At 40.2% G+C, this 16234-nt stretch overlaps 1 protein-coding gene across 1 annotated transcript; it reads right to left on the bottom strand.

The window, feature by feature from the left end:
- Positions 1-2335: 2335 nt before the first annotated feature.
- Positions 2336-11744, bottom strand: creb1b (cAMP responsive element binding protein 1b). Its single transcript, XM_076081847.1, has 8 exons — positions 11660-11744; positions 7269-7458; positions 6939-7085; positions 6732-6832; positions 6045-6199; positions 4331-4516; positions 3951-4104; positions 2336-3622 (listed from the first exon to the last, which is right to left on the bottom strand). Exons 2-8 carry the CDS (start codon positions 7368-7370, stop codon positions 3478-3480), a joined length of 990 nt encoding a protein of 329 aa, XP_075937962.1. The 5' UTR covers positions 7371-7458; positions 11660-11744; the 3' UTR covers positions 2336-3477.
- Positions 11745-16234: the final 4490 nt, after the last annotated feature.

The raw sequence follows: 16234 nt of genomic DNA, 5'->3' as shown, positions 1-16234 counted from the left end.
CTTGAATAGAGTATTTCAAGTAAATGTCTATTTATGTGAACAAATGACCCCTTCATGGTTCAGTGTCTGTCATGAACGGATTGTTGATTGATTAATTAATTCACAATACATAACAATCTTCAAGAGAAGTTTATTGCAACATAGCAAGTGTTTACAAAAGAGGGATGTAATGTCAGATTAACAGCACTTTCCAATAATGAGCTGGTATAGTTTTATACTGCGACAACGTTGAAACGAACGCTACACGATGCATCATTTGGTGACCTCGTCTACACAATGCTATACAATACATGGCATTTTGAAATTGATAACTTGTAAAAGTGGCAATATAGAAACTGATCACATTAAAAGTTAGAAAAAACATTATTACTGTTCTAGAAAGTCTCTATATATACTTTTACACACATGGATATCAGTCTGTTTCATGCACAAGTGAGGCCTGTGGGTATAGACTGTTCCATTTGGTTTTGTTGAAAAGATAGTGTAATAAAACAACAAAACAAAAAGATTATGTTGTTTTTTTCAGCACCAGCACTATAGATGTGTGAATTGCAAAAAGGTGGACTTTTTTTTCTTTTCTTCGCCAGAATACACGTACGAAAGTTTTCATCTCAGCATCTCGGGTATCATAATGGCACCGGTATTGAAAAGTTTTGAGTGCTCTGCAGCCACACAAGCATATTTAAACCCCCGACACTGATCCCTCTGTTGTTCCATAATAGTGATTCAATTTATCCTCTCCTCTTGTGGATCGATATGAGATGATTCATTCAAATCCTTCTGAAGGTGCTGCTGTGAATTCTTTAGATGATTCAACCCTTTAATCCTCTATACATTACAAATAGATATATACTGTACAATATCAACATGTTAAATTAGAAAAATAAAATGGACAGAGCTACCGTGAACTGGTGATCTTTGTTAAAAGTGATATAAAAGAAACAAAACTAAATTGTAAGGAGCACATCGGTGCCCCCAAATTTCCTCTTGGCCCACGACTTGAGGTTTTGAAACTTTGTGGTAAAAACCTTTTCAACTCAAGGGCCACTTACTAGCTTTTGGAGCTTTCAACCAAATAAACCAAAGACCATCTTTGAACGGAGTCAGGGTTCATCATCTCACGCCCACCTGTCATCACAGTCTCGTAATAACTGAGCAAATCCAGATGTAACTCCATCTCGATGAGTTTGCTAAATTTCAAACATCAACAGTGAGCTGGAGGAAACAGTAAGAATGTAGAGTTCCCATAACAAACAAGTATGCTTTACCCCAAAACTGTCAAATATTTTTGGTTTAGAGAGGATTCAGGTTAGTTTACGGTTTAAATCAGCACATAATTTGGTTGATATATCTTGTATCTTAAATTAAAATCGAGTGTAATTTTGCAGTAAAATAAATATGAAGTGCCTAAAAGGAAGGAAAAGTTGTGCTTTCATTTGATCAATTGGAAGATATCTAAAACCGTTGTTAATGGAGACATTCCTGCTGAGATAAAAGTACATTTCCAGTTAAAAACATAGCCATGTGTGGATGAGTGTGAAACCAACAAATGTTCTGTGCAGTTTTCGAATTAACCCCAAAAAAAGCACCTGATATGTTGTGGAACCTGACTGCTCTCTACAAACAAACAGAGCACAGCGCTCCGAAATATAACCAGCGAAGGCCTTTTCTCACACACTTAGCTGCCATGACGGTGGTAGGCCTGGTGGATTACATGAACACACACGTACTCTGTCTTCCACTATACATTAATGCATGTTACAAATATGCAAAAGTTGGTTTTGTACAAGCCGTAAGAACATTTCCCATATCAAACAAACCAAAAACACACGAGGTCTACACATGCCGTAGACTCTGTACAGTTATATAAAAAAATAAACGGACAAATACGCACATGTATCTTCTCGACAAACACACAGTCCGACAAAACATAACATGGATCGTTTGGGTTAAACTCATGTATTTGTAGCCGATATCACAAAGAATCTGCTACACATTTACAATAAATGGCTCTGCCATCTCGATCCATGTTGTACCACCATTTAATTCACAGACGTTGCAAAACAGACACAACATTGTAAAAAAAAAACAGAAAAATGAATGTCACGTTAGAATGATAACTTTGATTATGGTGGTCTTCTTTTTTTTTTTTGACAACAAACTGACCGTTCAGTGTGGCACAATGAGATGACCGAACATTTAGGTCTGTTTGAATAACTTAAATGTGCGCTTTTGTACAACCTGGTTATTATCTGTTTAGAGTCTAATCTTTGACGAGACAACCTTCTACTCACCCAGCTGTATCTGTCATATGACTTGGGTCTATATATATATATATATATATATATATATATATATATATATATATCATTAAAATTGAGCTTTGCCTCTAAAAAACTACTTGTGTGCAGAACCGTGTTAAGTGCGGTCAGTCAAAGCAACCAGGTTGCGTAATAACTTCAACATTCAGATTAGTTCACACTGAGGTAAAACGGCCTCTTGTGTTGCTTCCCTACTAGACCGAAGGTAGCGAGTAATGTTACTTTAACTAATAGAAATGTTGGCCAAAAATATAAATATGGAACCCCAAGTCGTAAAAACAATAATCTTCCTATAAAACAGTGCCTCGGCTTGCTAATGGTCTCATTTTATTAGCACCTCAACAACCGTCTGTTGTGGCCGAGTTACCGTCTGCTGACACACGCAGCTCCGCCTCCTAAAAGATCGGCCGTTGGTAGAATCTTAAAAATAAAATAAAAAAAGACTTGTTTGTGTCCAATTAGTTGTAGAGTCCGCTACACTGGTGGCCATATTTCTGAAAAAAGTTGATGTGGATTAAGTTAGAAGATCATAATTCATTCACATCCTGAAACCGAAACGTCAGACACTGTTTTAGGATAAACATACTTTCAATGTTTTTTTTTCTTGTCATAATTTTGGCCAGTTGACTGTTTGACACTGAACTCATCATAGTGACTGTAAAGTTAAACAGTGAAAATACTCATTAATAAATATATTATATGTGACTCATTCAACAGAGTTTAACAATCGCACATTTTCACTGCAGGTAACCATAGCAGCAACGGCGATGCTTTAAGGGCAATTTGTCGGGCGTTATTGCTTACATACAGTCCAGGGAGGCCATTCAATATGAGCAAGTCCACCATTCGGTTTGACGTGATCTGGCTGTAAAAAGAGACCATGTAGATGGTGGAAATGAACCCCGGGGAGAGTATCTCCTTGCCCTCGTTGGACTCTGCTGTCCAGTGTAGTACCCCTACAATGAAGAGCACAGTGTTCCACTAACTTGTCAGCAGCTGGATTGTAGCTGCTGTTTTGGTGCACTGATATTGGAAAGATTGTGTGTATTTTTTAAATGAATGATTATTGACAGCCCACTGAAGAGAAGGTAGTAGAAGTAGGACTGGATTAGCGAGCCGTGTGCAAAGTGGAAGGCCGGGCAGTCGGGATAACGAACTAGTCGGATTTATGGCAGTACAGGTCTTTGAGGGCTTTCAGTTCTTCGATTAGTGTCTTATTTTGGTTCTCCAAGACGGCCACTCGGTTCTCCAGACACTTAACATACTCCTTCTTCTTCCTGCGACATTCCCGCGCTGCCTCTCTGTAGGAAGGACGAGACACATTTATTTTATTATTTATTATACTATATTGATCCCGTTATTGGGGAAATTTGTCTCTGCATTTGACCCATCCCTGTATATAGGGAGCAGTGGGCTGCCAATTACAGGCGCCGGGGATGCTGTCTTTCTTATTCATATTCAGGGGGCACTTTAGTGAATGCTGTGTCATTTATTTATCGTCATCCTATTGTCTGGTTTTTAATAAATCTATCACCTACCCCAGACTGACCTTTATTTTTGATTATTGGGGAATTCCTGATGCCAGAGCAAAGCCACTATTGAGACCAGACACCCCCCCTCTTTTCATACCTGTTCTTCATGAGGCGGACTTCCCGTTTGCGGGTGACTACCTCGGTGGCGCCCTGGGTGGGCAGGGCAGGGGAAGAGGCCATGACCACCCCCGGGGCGATGGTGCTGGCGGGGGCCGCTCGGAACTGGTAGGCCTGGACGTCACCGGAGGCGGCTGGAAGGTGTAGTCACATATTATTTTTAAATTTAAAAAAACTATAAACAGAAAATAATATCAGCAGAAAATGACCAAGATTAGGAAGAAAAAAAAATGCTTTTTCTGAAATGATTCATAATAAAAATAAATACATACATTCAAAAGTAATGGATCTCGATGCAAAATGAACACATCACACGCTTCAGCCCTTTTACACACAGCTTCATTGATTCAGCCCGCTCACCTTGGACCATCACCTGGTTACTGGGAACCAGTATCTGCTGGCCGTCGCTGGTCTGCGCGTACTGGAGGATGGTGGCTCCGGGCTGGGCAGCTGCTGCTGCGTTGGTCATGGTCAGAGTCTGGATGCCCTGGACTCCATCCGTGCCGTTGTTGGCCAGCTGAATGGCTCCGCCCTGTGTGATTGCGACTGTGTGTTCGGCGAGAGGGAACAAACCAAAGAACAGGAATGAAACGATGAGAGAGAAGAAACACTCGGTCGTCCAGCTCTGCTCACCAGTCGTTGTCAACATGTGTTTAACCTGCTCCAACTGTTCGTAAGATCCACTGTCAACAGAACCGCTCACCAGGGAAATGGGTGAGTACACAACCGGATTGAAAAGATATATTTATCTAAAACAAGCTGACAGACGCACATTTCCACCTTATAAAGTTGTTGTGGCAACAAGTTAGCGAACAATTGACTATTTACACAGGTGTGTTGTGTGTGTGCATATATATATATACTATATAGCTTTATGTATCAATAAAAAAACAGTAAAAACAACTAAATCATTTACTGTTTGTTCTGTGTGTGTGTGTGTGTGTGTGTGTGTGTGTGTGTGTGTGTGTGTGTGTGTGTGTGTGTGTGTGTGTAGTGTGGTGTGGTGTAGTGTCCATAGTACTGACACAGATCAGAGATCGATAAGACAAAGAGACACAGTTTCTTATCTTGCTCGCTTTCCTTCATAATTCCATCTTCTCCATTGTAGCAATATACCCAGACGGGAGGAGAGCGCCAACGACGAGAGTCAGAGAGAGACGCAACCTGCGAGCAGCTGGGTTTCGAGGATCGTTCATAAATGTGAAATAATTCCTGCGCTCTGACGGTGCTGCGTTTATGTGAGGGCTCGTGATTAATAAATGTAGTCCTTGATTTTGAAACACTGGCCTTATGATGCTGTTATTTATGAGCGATGACATCACCACATTTTCCCGTCACTGCGACGATTCGACTGCAACGTTGTCCGTGGAATCAGGCTCCTTAGATCCAGTCGTCTAATAGTCGACCGTTCATGGTCAATATGTCTCTGTGTGTTTCCCTTTGTCTTCACTCACGTGTGCACCGAGGCTCATGTCAGGTAAATGGACAAACTTCTTAAAGCCGCAGCTCGCTCGTTTCAAACTTCACTCTGTGTTTTAATGTCAAGAATATGATCTGGTTTACTAAGATTTGTTTCACGGGAGAATATTGAACTCGTATATTGACTTTCCTGTCGCACCCGTTACAGACAATATTTTGTTATAGTTGATATATAAATTAATTCTAATCATTTTCTGAATTCGTTATTATTATTATTATAAATAAAAACAATTATTATTATTAATTATAATAATAATAATGACTATTATAATAAAAAACAATATTTTGTAATATTTGTTATATTTTATATATAAATAAATTCTAATCCTATTATTTTGTATTATTATTATTTATAATAATAATAACAATTCGTATTATTAATTATAATAACAACAATAATAATAATGATAGTAATAGTAATAATAATGACTATTATAATAAATATATATTTTTTGCAATAAAAATAAGAGATTAATAAATCCTAAGGCCACCCATCCCTAATCGTGGCACACGTTTAACGTTTGAACAAGGTGTGACGGGCGAGTCGTCCACCTGCGACCTTGGACACGGCTGCACCGAGTCAACCATCACTTACTGTATTGGCCGCTGCTGGTCTGGTAGATGGGCGTGGGCACTGTGACGGTGGTGATCGAATGTGTGGCGGCGGCGATGGTGGAATCCTCCTCGGCCCTCTCCTCCTCGATACGAGGGACGGCCGGTGCGTCGGACGAGAGGTCGTTCAGGATTTTCCTGTCGGGGTAAAACGACAACGGGAGTTCTATTTCATGTGAAGTATTGCATCAGTTTTAGTATCACCGTTAGCTTTTCAATGGTCATTTCCATGTCTCATACATGTAATCCTCGTTGTTTGGGTACTTTCACTAAGAAAATATGCCAGATGGTTGAAATAACTTTTTATCCCCAGATTTTGGATACTGTTCTTTTTTTTTTCTGCAAATATTTTATTATCACTGTTTACAGTAAACAAGCTTTTCCCACAATCAATACATCTTCTAGTTATAGAAAGAGCTGAATGGGGGAGAAAATCAAAAAGAGCTGGAAAAAATGAATTGGTGTTGCACTGTAGCAATTGTGCAATTTTTTGTATCATATTGAGTTTTATTAATCATATGAAAATATTGATTGATGCAGCTGGATGCCATCTAAAATGTGTAAATAACAAAGCGAAAAAAAACATGTGCCTAGTTTGCTTTAGTTATGAGGTATTATAATTGTTTTGCCGGTCTCCTGAAAGTGTTGCGCGCACACACACACACATTACCTGTATGAGGGGCGTCGTGACAGAATCTCCCTGCGCTTCTGAGAGTCAGTGACACTGTCTACGGACTCCTGTGAATCCTCACTCTCTGCTATGGTGGAGATCTGGAACAAACCAACGACCCTCTCACTTCATGCTCTTTAACCTGTGGCTAAATCTAAAAACAGCCAAAACTAGGATTGTGTGTGTGTGTGTGTGTGTGTGTTTTACCTGCACGGTCTGGACCTGTGGGGACTGGATGACAGACGGCTGTGCGGCCTGGATCACACCGTGGACCTGAACCGTCTGTCCGTTGGGAAGCTGCACCAGCGTTACCGTGGGACCGGTTGCTGAGATGTGCCCTGTTGTCATTGTTACCTAAAAAATTCACAGGTGACATGATCAGGCTGTCTGCCACGTGCACTTTAACGCCAAACTTTTCTATTTTATTTTACATTTTACAATTGTTATTTTCTTTCAAAAATGTTCGGCAAACCAGCGGCACTTCCCGATCCTCATGGCCTGTTCGATACCCACGGCGGTGTTCACGTCTCCCGTTACCTGTGCCAGAGTAGCGATCTGCGCCTGGGTGATGTGCTGGGTCTCGGTCTCAGTCACAACAGCCTCCAGTCCCTGCTGAACCTCCACGGTCTCCATCTTCATCGGCTGAGGTGAGGATGAAGATTCGGGGAGAGGCTGTTAAAATCTGCAGCCGCCAGCATCTGTTGATCAGCACCACAGATGGTACGAACTGGAAAAAACAAACACATACAAGCAAACACGGCAGAAATGTGCAGATACCTTAAGAAATTATTCTTACATTTTCATCACATAGGAATGTTTGCCTAACCTCGATGGATGTACCCAGAATGACGCTGCAATCTCAAACCGCAGCGTATCGACCAGATGCCCATGAATCTGTTATTAACTATTAAACATTAAATCTTTTATGTTTAATATTTAAGTTCCTTGTTCTGGCCTAAGGTGAAATTCAGCATGGAGTCACAGGTGCTGAACTCTAAAAAGTGTGAGAGGCCGAATGTGTGCGCTAGATAAAAACATCTGGATCTTGGTGGATTATGAGGTGGAGCGCTGGTCAGAAATGTGAGAAAACTGGTCTTGAACAATGATGACTGATCGTATCTATTGTGGGTTTTATCTGTAAATTGAAGTTCAACAGTTCCATCTTAGTTTATTACACCGCTAACGACACTATAAACAAGTGGTTTCTTGTTTGAAAATGAGGAAACGTGGTACCTGTGATCCACTGAACCTTGCTGTTGTTTTTTAAATAAGACAAATACATTTGTGACTGAAAGAGAGAAGATTGATTTGGCATTAAATTATATTTTAATAAAATAATAAATGGGTTCTTATGCATTACGAGGTTTTCACCTCGTTTTACAGTAAAGTACGTAAAATGTCCAATGAAATAAAAGTAAAAGCAATAGATGTTTAAAATGGTGCAAAAAAATAATAAATCTACATTTATGAATCTTGTAGCGTTCAGTTTTTGTTGAGGTGATGATTATGCTCTACAGTCACTCTGTTGTGTGTTTGTGGTGTCAAAGTGGATTGCGTTTCACTTAAAGGTAGTTGTACTAATATTGAATGCATTGTGGGAAAATATGAGAATGCACCTGGAGGGCCACAAAGGAGGCGTGGAGTTCCAGTTTGTCTGGATGAATTGTTTCAGCATTCCAGCATGTGTAGCTTAGTGTAAAATCCTTTGTTCTGGATAATGACGTGCTCTGGAATCCCGTGTGTTGCTATATATATATTTCTTTTATATATAAATGAATTTCTTGTTGGTGACAAGGTTTCACTCAAGTCAACAAACAGTCTCCAAAAAAGAGAGATGATTGAAAAATTGAGAAGATTGTTCTGAGTTGTATTAGGAAACACCTCTGTACCTGAACCTTTCTAAATGTTGAACAAAGGAAGCCAGCTGGAGTAAAAAAACATCATTTTAACATCATTTTAAATGATACTTTTAATGGCCAACCGTCAACCTTTTCATTTCCCCCAGCACCAGTCTGGGGTGATTCCACTGCTACACTAACACTACGTCGCAGCGATACATTGAATGCATCACCACTAAAATGGCTTTCCTTGTTGCCAGCATGGACAGGTTTTTGGCAAAGGTGAAAGAGAAGCACATTATCGTGATAACAGTATGGATGACTTTAATGGGAACGGAACAGATACAAAAAGATGTGATGACACCCTATTGGCTGACTAGCTCATATAAAGATTAATAACCCATTATCTGTAGTTCAAACATTTATACGTTTCCCTCTGTTAGTAAAGAAGCTCTAAAAGCTGTTATGGCGTTTAAATCATCATTATTGTGAGTGACTGTGTTGGATGAATAGATTATTATAAATAGATTATTATAAAGAGTTTATGTAAAAAAATAAAATATTTCAATAATTAATTAAATAGAGAGGAAACTGATTGACGTTTTTTTAATGAATTGTATTTTAACTGTAACAACAACAATAATAAGTGTTGGAAGAATCTCAGAAGAAACTCAGATCTTGTACTTTCAATTAAACAAAGACAAAACAGAAGTAATTGTTTTTGGTACCAAGGACGAACGATTGAAAGTCAGCGCTCAGCTTCAATCAGTGATGTTAGAAACCACAAACCAAGCCAGAAATCTAGCTGTAGTTATGGATTCAGACCTCAACCTGAACAGCCAAGACAATTACAAAATCAGCCTACTATCACCTAAATAATATATCAAGGATTAGAGGATTTATGTCTCAACAGGATTTGGAAAAACTTGTCCATGCATTTATCTTCAGTAGACTCGACTACTGTAACGGTGTGTTTACAGGTCTCTGTAAAAAGTCAATCAGAACGCTGCAGCTCGAGTCCTCACTAAGACCAAGAAAGTGGATCACATCAGTCCAGTTCTGAGGTCTTTGCACTGGCCTCCTGTCCAACAAAGAATTGACTTTAAAATCCTGCTGTTGGTTTATAAAGCACTGAATGATTTAGGGCCAAAATACATCTCTGATCTGCTGCTACCTTATGAACCATCCCCGACCCCTTAGGTCGTCTGGGACCGGTCTACTTTCTGTTCCCAGAGCCACATATCTGGAACAAAGTCCCAGAAAGCTGCAGGTCTGCTGAGACCCTCAGCTCCTTTAAATCAAGATTGAAGACTTTTCTGTTTGCTGCTGCCTTTAATTGAACCATATTCAAGGATATTAATCAATTTCCTGCATTTTACTACTTTATTTCTTACACTGCTTTTCGTGTTTTAATGACTGTTTTTATTGTTTCAATGAATGTTCTTAATTGTTTTTAAATCTCCTTTTGCTTTATGTTTTGATGTTTTTAATGGTTTTATGTGAAGCACTTTGAATTACCTTGTAGTTCAAATGTGCTATACAAATAAACTTGCCTTGCCTTTAATAAAAGTAGCAATACTGTGTTAAAAAGTAGATGTCCAGTAGATGTCCTGCATTCAATATTACTCCTGTAAGAGTACACAAGTATTGGCATCGTATTGGTACTTAAGGTAGACATTATGTACAACTGCCCATTTCTGATTAATATGTATTACATCATTGGATAATAATTATTAACTACATCATAACTGATTTGTTGATCACATTTTGTATTATTCATCTGTAAAGTAACTAAAATTATCAAATAAATGAAGTGGAATAAAAGGTAAAATACAGTATTTGTCGTAGTGTATAAATTTACTTTTAAACTTTCTTTTAAGATGGTTCCACAGACCCCCACTCCCACAATAAACCAACATCTCATTAGTTTTCACTTGATTTCACTTCATATTATTCTATTCTACATGTGTATACATATTCTGTTTGTGCGTGTGTGTGTGTGTGTGTGTGTAGTGGCATCAGCTTATATTCCATTGTGCAACCCCTGTGCTGTAAAATCGCAAATAAATAAACCATGTAAACATAGAAAAGTAGCAGAAAATGTAAATATCTAAAGTACCTCAAAATTGCGGAGTACTTGAGTAAATGTACTTTCCACCACTGATAACTTCTGGGATTCAACAGAGTCTACACAGGAGAAACTACTAACTACTAACTCTGTGGAAGACACACTTTAAACTCTGGCTCTGAATCTACACTGCATTCATCACTAACAATAAAAGGCCCTTTCGGGACCGCAGATCGGACCTCGGGCGGCACAGAGAGCGCTGATCTGGGGACGCGTGGCTCGGTGATCTCACGCGGTGCGTAGCTGCTCTCTCGCCGCATGATTGGCTTCACACATTTCTCCCTCTGCTTTTCAAAACATCACTCGTGTGACAGCGGAGCCACATGGCCGGAGCAACGCCCCCCTCGACGCACACACACCGGCCACATCCCCGGGAGACAAGAAAACTTATTTACAACTTCAACAAGCGAGTTAAAAAAATCTCCAGGCCTTTTGAGTTCATGTTGTGTGCGGCCAAACGCGACGGCCTGTAAAAACAGCCCTATTTCTATCGAGATACAATGAATGGGAACTAGAAACGAGAAGGTTATCGACAAGGTGAGCGCGTGTAAAAAACAGAAATTCGAAAATATCGAATTAAATCGGGCAAGTAGCAGAAATAAATAAACATATCGCTACTGATGGGGTTCAATGCGCTGGGAAACGGCGCAAAACATGTGCGCATAAATCTGTCTGTTAGAGCATAATTTGACAGTAGAGTGCATTTTTTTTAAAACGCTAAAGTCCTATCACAGTTTCTGACGTGTTAACACACGAACTGCCCCTCTTGGTTCGCGACAAAAAGCCGAACAGTTTGCTCCGTTTCTCCCAAACCGCCGCAGCCTCCCCTCCCTCCCTTCTGCTACAAACACACCGCGGCGCCATGATCTCTTTGTTCCCTTCGGGCCGAACCCGACCAGACCGACACTTCCTACGGCCGCGTGCCGCCTCTCCCTGAGCCCCGGACACCGCTCCGTCCTTACCGATACGGACTCCCTTCGTCACTCGCGGGCCTCCGGAGCTCCACTTTTATTCTGGCCGACACGTAAGAGCCCGCGTCAGGCTACACCTCCGCCGCGTCACCGGGAACAACAACACGGAGATTGGAGAAGGACGAGAAAGCAGATTGGCGACGCTGGCCGGAAAGGCCCGACGCGGGGACGGAGACGGGCGGAAAATACCGAGGAGGAGCGGAACATGACGACAGCCTCCCGCCTCGTGAAGCGTTCGGAAAAATTACATTTTACAATAAACAGCTTAATGATTATGTAACGACAACAACAATACCATGTTAGATAAACACCACGGACATAAAGGCTTGTTATTCACTGGCGTTTAAAGGTTCACCTAAATCACAGAAAACGTTTTTTTTATATTTTATATTTTTAGGTTGTGAAAATAGTTTTGGTTTGAATAAGTCATAGATATGGTAGGTGTAGATGATTTCAGTGAGGGTTGTAACTAAATATATTTCCTCAAGTACTGTACTTATATGTTTTACAGTTTTGAGGTACTCGTACTTTCCTTGAGTATTTTCATTTTTATACCTCTTCTCATTTTGGAGGCAAATATTGTACATTTTACTTTTTGTGCTTTTATTAATAATAATTACTTTGCCAGTTTAGAGTAGAAATAAAGTAATACATTATGATATACTGTATTATTATAGATTAAGCTTGAAGTAGTTTTACTTTGTGTACTCAAAGTATATTTTTTACTTTTGTTTTACTTAAGAAGGATTCTGAATTTAGTAGTTTCACAAGTAAGTATTGCTACTTTTATGTAAGTAAAAGGTCAGGGTACTTCTTTCACCACTCATTCTACTTATATACCCTTTTTCTAATAGTGTAGAAGGCCAAAAGTTGATTTTTTAAAATACATTTAATAATACACGTTCAATATACCAGTTATTGTAAATGATCAGTCCACCCAATCACTAAACATTAATTTTACCTTTTGGTATCTCTCATGCAGATAGCTATCATTTGCATATATGTATAGGTTTTGAGTTATCTGATTCTGAAACGTCTGCCTCCATAAAGTGGACATTAATTAATTGTATTTGTGCTGCTGATAACGTGGGGGAAAAATACATAAACAAACGAAATAGCAACTTGTCTTACCAGAAACAGTGTCTTGGTTCCCCTGGATGATTAACCCACTTCACTGTAAATTGTCGGCTGAAGAACCTTTTCTCGGTTCTTTTATTGCAATGTTGGTTATAGTTTTTTTTTTTTAGGGGGTGGGGGGGTGGTATGGGTCCATCCATGAGCGTTTCTCTGTCATCGTTCATACTCGCACGTGAGGGCAACTTAGTACTCCACCACCGAGAGTATACACACCGAGAGAATACACGCCTGGCGGGTTAAAAATAGGACTCTCTCGCTGTGAGGTGACACTGCTATAACCACTGTCCCACCATGCTACCATCTGGCTGGTGCGCATCATCGTGACACGAACTGAGTAAACAATCTCTACACAGATACTTGTACCAACACTATTGCATGGACACTTGCAAAAATAAAATGTTCTTTCAGAAGACATTTCCACATTTCAAAGCACAGGTGTAAATATTAAAATGAAGGACGGCTCTATTCCATTTAGCTGCTTCAGTTTCAGGGTCCTGGTAATGTTCCGGCTGGTCATGGCTTACTGCAGTGGTTCTCAAACTGTGGGGCGCGCCCCTCTAGTGGGGCACGGTGGTATTACAGGTGGGGCGCAGGGGGAAATGATTTTTTTTTTTAAATTAATTAATAAATACATGGCGAAATGCCTGTACTTTAGTGTAAATGTTTACGTTACGCTGTTAACAGGTTACGCTTGCACATGCGCGACGGCCATGATCCTTGGCGACTCATATGTGTGGCTTAGTGTTCCAAATGAAGAGACATTTGGCAGGCGGGAACAGAAAAGCAACTGCAAGCGATGCATCCGAGACGAACAGCAAGCAGCCAAGAAGAAAATATGATGACGCCTATCTTGCTCTGGGTTTCACAGTGAACGCGGTAGGAGATGAGGAGAGACCAGTCTGTGTTTTATGTCTGAAAACTCTAGCTGCGGATAGTATGAAACCCAACAAATTAAAAAGACACTTGGAGACATTACACCCCACTCACGTCAATAAGCCACTGGAGTTCTTTCAGAGGAAACTTGATGAATACCGCAAGCAAAATGCAGTGTAAAACTCTTTATAGCCAAATATTTGAACTTGTTTTGTTTAGTTTTTCACAGGTTGCACTTTATTGTTATCTTGAAAAGATGTTTAATGCAAAACAGGTTAATTGCAGCCAATTGCAATAAGCTATTTTTTGCCAAATTGTAGTTATTTTTTGCACAGATATAACTTTATTTGCATTGTTCTAACAAAGTGATTGCACATTTTATTAGTTTTTGTCTGATGGAGCAATCTGGTTTACTTAAAAGTGATTGCAAGTTTCTTTATTCTATTATTTGAAAAAGCACAGACGGAGGAGTCACAAAATGTTATTTCAATAAAAATTCAACATAGACCATTTTGTTACAATTTTGTTGGGGCGGTGGGGCATGAACATTTTTCTTCCTCCAAAGTGGGGCGCGACAGAAAAAGTTTGAGAACCACTGGCTTACTGGGACACTTGAAAAGAAAAGAGATCCATTGCTACTGTTATTAGTGACTCCTGTGCTTTCCATGCCAAGTCAAAATGTCTGCTTTGACAAATGCCTCGGTGAAGGCGCTCTCCCAGCAGTGGCGGGCCGTGCATTTTATACCTGGGCCTTCACTGTTGTCCTGCAGCTGAAATACCACCTTATAACCACATGATGGCACCACAGTTATTATTAGTTTCTAAGGCTGTAACTATGTATGTATTAAATGTAATACGTACCGAACGAGGCTTACAATACATTTGATTAGTACTAGAGCATTTGGAAAATGCAGAAGCTTATATTCAGGAAAACATAATGTTTTCTGTGCTCATGGAGGACAGTGGTTCTCAGCTGGTCTGGCTGTGGGACCCACCATCACTCCTTAATGACAAGTCACAGCCCACAGAGATAGTCTTATGATTTTGCTTTCACAACTTGAACATTGTACATACTGCTCTGCAATGTCTTTCCTTGTCTCAGTCCCCTGTGTCATGGTGTGTGGTACATCTCACTCAGTCAGAATGCCCATATTTGATTGACTGAGCTGCATCACGTGATGTGATTCACTACCCGACTAAGCCTCTGCTGTTAAGTTGTGTTTCACGATAGTCACGTGCTCGCCCACTGACCAATCACAGCACACTCTGCACCTCGCGGCAAGAGCTGTACATGGACACTGAGCTGCACGTAATGCTGACGTCATTATAGGCCAGCTCACAGGCGCTGACACGTCAAAGAATACGCCCAACATGTCAAACTAAAGATCTGATTGGTTGAACACTATGACAATGAACAATATCGTCCCCATTCACTTAAACTGCACATGGATTCACTTGTAAGTCTGCAGGCCTCAGGCCTCTCTTCTTACCTAGAGACACAGAGGTGAAATCTGATTGGATAAAAGCTCTACTTAAAACAAGCTGCACTGGAAGCAGAGCAACTGAGGAAGACAGTAGCTGTGCAATGAGAAAATAAGATAATGGGAAAATATTTTTATAAATTATAATACATGTAGTGTATTTAAGAAAAATTATTAAATTATAAAATAGATATAGCTTAGTGATTCTGTTTAGGCCAGCAGAGAAGGCCTTGCAGGCCCTGGCGGCCCACCACTGTCTCCCAGTAACCACCAGAGGGAAGCAGGAGACCATTTTAATGGGATCTGCAGGTACGGCGGAATACCTCATGACAAACACAAGCCAATGACGGGATTTTCTCTCATGCATCATTGTGCGATTGTGCTTCAATTTACCAAATTATCGCCTCCAACCAACTTGGGTCTCGAACCAGTTTTAATTACTACCCAATCCTTCCTGAGACAGAATGTTGTGCACCAGCATGTCTCAGGATGGGACACTTCATGAAACCATTGGTACAAGATTCTCCACCACAGAAAGATAAAAAATACACCCAATGCTGGTGACAGCATTACCATGTCTTTAGGTAGAAATATACTCATTCAGATGTGACACACTGCTGTGATGTAGAAAGCAGTACAAAAAAACAAAGAACACCAACCAGCTTTCACTCACTGAGAAATCAATTAATTCCTGAAAATGCAGAAGCCTTCACAAGCAGCAGGAACAAAAAGTTTCCATTGGAATGAATTTAATTTTAATAATTTTTTTTTCAACGTCTTTCCCTTTCAAGCCTCAGAATGTATAACATCACATGCAGTCTTGACAGAGCCTCTTTTTTCTTTTCTTTATTCAATCTCTCCAGATGGCGGCGCCGTAGTGCTGTGTAAACCCCCCCCCCCCCCCACACACCATGTGCTCCTCCAGTCTGCCTCCCCTCCTCCTCCCCGGCGGCGACAGAGAGGAGAGCAGAGCTGCTGGTGTGTCATCGCGCAGATACGCGGAGTTTATCAAGGCAATTCCTTTTATAATCCTCCTGATGCTCGTTGCCGGTGTTTTATCTGTTTAATAGCATTT

This window comes from Anarhichas minor, unplaced genomic scaffold (genome assembly GCF_050575085.1).
Source record: "Anarhichas minor isolate MPS153535 unplaced genomic scaffold, ASM5057508v1 ptg000087l, whole genome shotgun sequence".
Taxonomy (NCBI): domain Eukaryota; kingdom Metazoa; phylum Chordata; class Actinopteri; order Perciformes; family Anarhichadidae; genus Anarhichas; species Anarhichas minor.
The sequence above is the reverse complement of the archived record's forward strand: the minus strand, read 5'-3'. Positions and strand labels throughout refer to the sequence as shown.

Bases quoted from the DNA above. Each gene is read 5' to 3' on its own strand.
- creb1b (XM_076081847.1), bottom strand. From the start codon at position 7,370: ATGAAGATGGAGACCGTGGAGGTTCAGCAGGGACTGGAGGCTGTTGTG. The intron at 4,517-6,044 runs GTAAGTGATGGT...CCGAACACACAG, and splicing joins GACCAGCAGCGGCCAATACA to TCGCAATCACACAGGGCGGA. The intron at 3,623-3,950 runs GTATGAAAAGAG...TCCTTCCTACAG, and splicing joins GTCCGCCTCATGAAGAACAG to AGAGGCAGCGCGGGAATGTC.